At 38.3% G+C, this 3,920-nt stretch overlaps 1 protein-coding gene across 1 annotated transcript; it reads right to left on the bottom strand.

Annotated features, from left to right (window-relative positions):
- Positions 1-300: 300 nt before the first annotated feature.
- Positions 301-1,397, bottom strand: LOC113362178 (probable ATP-dependent RNA helicase ddx56). Its single transcript, XM_026605140.1, has 2 exons — positions 802-1,397; positions 301-722 (listed from the first exon to the last, which is right to left on the bottom strand). Exons 1-2 carry the CDS (start codon positions 1,382-1,384, stop codon positions 313-315), a joined length of 993 nt encoding a protein of 330 aa, XP_026460925.1. The 5' UTR covers positions 1,385-1,397; the 3' UTR covers positions 301-312.
- Positions 1,398-3,920: the final 2,523 nt, after the last annotated feature.

Genomic DNA, 3,920 nt, shown 5'->3' with positions numbered 1-3,920 from the left:
CACAACCTACTGTCTTATGTTACAAACATATAACTGAGATCCTCACTGACACCAGAATTGAAACTGCTAATTTTAGAAGAACTATTGAGAGAACACAGTGAACATTGATTCCGACATATGATTAAGCTGCAACCTACTTAGGCAGACATACAACACTCTCAAGTATATGATACTCAAGTATTCATACAACAGTCTCATAAACTTAGGCAGACATATGAGAATACTACGTGACAAAAGATTAAGAATTTCTAAGATACTCACATCATCTTTGTTTTCTTCTTTCTGTTCTCAATATCCTCCTCTTGCTCTACCTCATGGCTGTCTTTCGAAATCACCAATGCTCATGTAAGAAATGCTACGCTTTTCTTCAATCTGATTAGCACGCATTTGCCACCACTTCAACTGTAAAGCATTCATCTTTGTTATGTCCATACTCATATGCCGATTTTCTTCCACACGAATTTCAAAATCCATTTTTCTTGTTTCCAAATCTAGTTTTCTTCTTTTGAGATTTATTGATTCTTGCAAATAACGGCCATAGCTATCCAACAGCTCACAACTATTTGCATGACCTGTATCTCTAGCTTCCTTTCCTTCCCTAGTCTCTTCCTCTTCTGTGTCATCATGATCTTTCAAGTTTTCAACTTCAGAGTCTCCTCTTTCTACGCCCTTAACATGAGTCCCTGAATTAAGCCTACCCAGATCTATTGCTCTTGAGCTACCTGTATGGAGTGATAATTCATGTGAAGTCGTAAAAAAGATTATTATGTTAAACTAAGCATAACAACAATAAATACTCACCCCCTATACGTAATCTTTTCCTTTTTGTCTCAATAGCTTCGTCTTCCTGCTCCTCTTCGTCCGAGTCATCATCATCTTCCTGCACCTCTTCTTCCGAGTCATCATCATCTTCCTGCTCATCTTCTTTTGAGTCATCATCATCTTCCTGCACCTCTTCTTCTGAGTCATCGTCATCTTCCTGCCCATCTTCTTTTGAGTCATCATCATCTTCCGAGTCTTGGTCTTCTGAATCATCATCATATTCGTCTTCTGGGTCATCATCATCTTCTGAGTCTTCGTCTTCTGGGTCATCGTCATGCTGCCCAACATAAGTACCTGAATTAAGTGATACAAGGCTCTCCGCAAAAACCGAGGTAGTATAAGAGTACGAATCACAGTCATCATGAGCCTTGAGATTTATGGAAGCCGCACGCTTAATGTCATACAAATCTAGATGAAAGTCGAGACCTGTGTCGTATCCTAATAAAACCTCACTACTCTTGACAAACTGAAGCGGAATCAAATCTCCAAAAAACTCACAGATTGTTGCTTGCTCAATGGTGAAAATTTTAGCCCAAGATTTAGTCACTCCATAGTCCTTCATCTCCCATACATCAACGCGACCTTGGTGCATGGAACCAAGTAAGCAAAGGGATCCTCCAAATGAACACAAATTTGCTTCAGGGTATTGACCACAAAAGCTGGGTAGGGGCATGTCATTGAATCTGTCATCTTTAAATTCAAAAGAGACTATCACTTTGTTGGTCTCAGATGCCATAGAGTCGGTTTTTACAATCCAATGCATGGCTCCATTAACACTCACTCGAGCCATATCCGGTTCATCAAAACCAAATTCATAAGGTATGTCCTCAATTCTTCTCCATGAATCAGATCCTAATGTATATACCTGAACTTCGCAACGACTTTCATCCTCAAAACCCGCAGTGGATACCACCATAAATTCATCAAGCTCATCATCATATCCAAATCCATATGTGAAGAAACTAATAATCTTATCCGGGCACGACTCAATCTGTGCAATTGGTACATTTTTATACTCTCTGGTAGCTGGATTCCAGAGGACGACAGCATCCTCCCCACGAGGACTCAAACACACCAAGCCATTACAAGTTCCACGGAATATAATTCCCTCACTTTTATATCTCCAAGGATAATTAATATTAACACAGTTATTCAAGGTAGATGTTGCTGCATCATAAGCTAAAGTGTAGGTGCTTTTATGAAGACCGTAACCAGAGTGCATCATCACACTGAACATGTTCCTTTCAATTGAATGGTGAAGGTGTCTTTTCGCTAAGTATGGGTCTTTCAGTAACTTGCACCAGGCTTTCGATACACACCTGAACCGTAAGATTGAGTTTACAGGCAATCTAACAAGGATGTTTGAAACGATATCCAATGTGAATTCGCCTGTGCTGCATTTCCAGTAGAAAAAATAATTCAAATATCTCAAATTAACAACTAGTGCATAATCTAATTTTAGATACTTTGAAATTAACAAAATGCATAATTCAACACAACAAAAAGCCCATGATTTAATATTTCAAAATCAACTGTCTTAGAGCTATTTGCCTACAGTACATAATGTATAAGAATTTGATAAATCGGAGTGACAATGAAATAACATCGTATGGCAATTAAGTTCTAAACCTATAACTAAGGGAAATAGCTGCAGTAGACTTAAATTTGGTACTGGCATAAAGAAATCTACACATTCAAAAAACTCACATTAGAATAGGCAAGTATAATAAAGGCATAAGATACTCACCCCATATTTCTGTTTGCGCAACATAGGTACCCGAATTAAGCGGTACAAGGCTCTCCACATAGACAAAGGTAGCAGCAGAGTACCAATCCCAGTTAGTATGAGCCTTAACCTTTATGGATGTTCCACGCTTTAGGTCACACAAACCCAGATGAATACCTTTCCCGTTGTCATATCCTAATAAAACCTCGCCATTTTTGACAAACTGAAGTGGAACCAACTGTCTAATGAACGGACAACCGGTTGCTTGGTTAATGGTGAAGATTTTAACCCAAGATTCAGTCACTCCATACTCCTTCATCTCCCATATATCTATGCGACCGTAGACAGAACCATGGAAGCAAAGGGACCCTCCCAATGGACACAAATTTGTGTCAGCATATTCATCGTAAAAGCTGAGTAGGGGCATCTCATCGAATCTTCCATCCTTAAAATCAAAAGAGACTATGACTGTTTCGGAGATCTCAGAGTCAGTTAATGCTAACCAATGCAGAGCTCCATGAACACTTGCTTGTACCATGTCCATTTCTCCTTGAAAAAAAAAAAGGTATATCATCAAGTCTTCTCCATGAATTAGATTTAAGTGTATATACCTGAACTTCACAGGAGTAAACATCTTCAGATCCCATAAAACTTACAACCTTAAAATCATCAATCATATCATCATAGCCAAATCCATGTTTGAAGTAACTAAATTCATCCACTGACTTAATTGGTCCAGTTGGTACTTCTTTAAACTCCATGGTAGTCGGATTCCAAAGGACAATGTCACCCTTAATAGTGGTTAAGCAAATCACGCCATTAATAGTTCCCCAAAACGTTCTTGCCGAAGGATATTTTGTACCAACACGGTTACTCAATGTAAATGAAGATGGATCATAAGCTAAAGTGTAGGTTTCTGGAAGAAAACTCCAATATGGGTGCATCATTACACTGAATTTATTCATTTCAATTGCATCACTAAGGCGCTTTTGCACAAACTTAGGGTATTTCGATAACTTGCACCAGGCTTTCGATACACACCTGAACCGTAGGATCGACTTCAGAGGCAACCTAGCAATGATGTTTAAAACGATATCCTGATGTTGCAATTCTGCCATTCCTGCAAATCAAAGATCTGACAATAAACATCCATTGCTGAAAATATAAGCAGATGTCAAATTTGAACTCAAAATGAAATAAGAACTGCCCAAACTAGTAGAGTGGTACTGTTGTTCAGAGGTCAAACTATGAAAACTAAATGAACCCATGAATTTTTGGTATCAACTACAAAATGAATTTCAAATAGAAACAACTTAATTGGCTAATTCGAACCTCGGAAACAAAAAGTCAATAATGAAACCCATGGAATTAT

This window comes from Papaver somniferum, chromosome 3, assembly GCF_003573695.1.
Source record: "Papaver somniferum cultivar HN1 chromosome 3, ASM357369v1, whole genome shotgun sequence".
Taxonomy (NCBI): Eukaryota; Viridiplantae; Streptophyta; class Magnoliopsida; order Ranunculales; family Papaveraceae; genus Papaver; species Papaver somniferum.
This window is presented reverse-complemented; position numbering and strand designations above follow the sequence as displayed.

Excerpts from the sequence above, each read along its gene's own strand:
- LOC113362178 (XM_026605140.1), bottom strand. The coding sequence starts at position 1,384 with ATGAAGGACTATGGAGTGACTAAATCTTGGGCTAAAATTTTCACCATT. Across the intron at positions 723-801 it reads GAAAAGATTACGTATAGGGG|GTAGCTCAAGAGCAATAGAT; the intron begins GTGAGTATTTAT and ends CACTCCATACAG.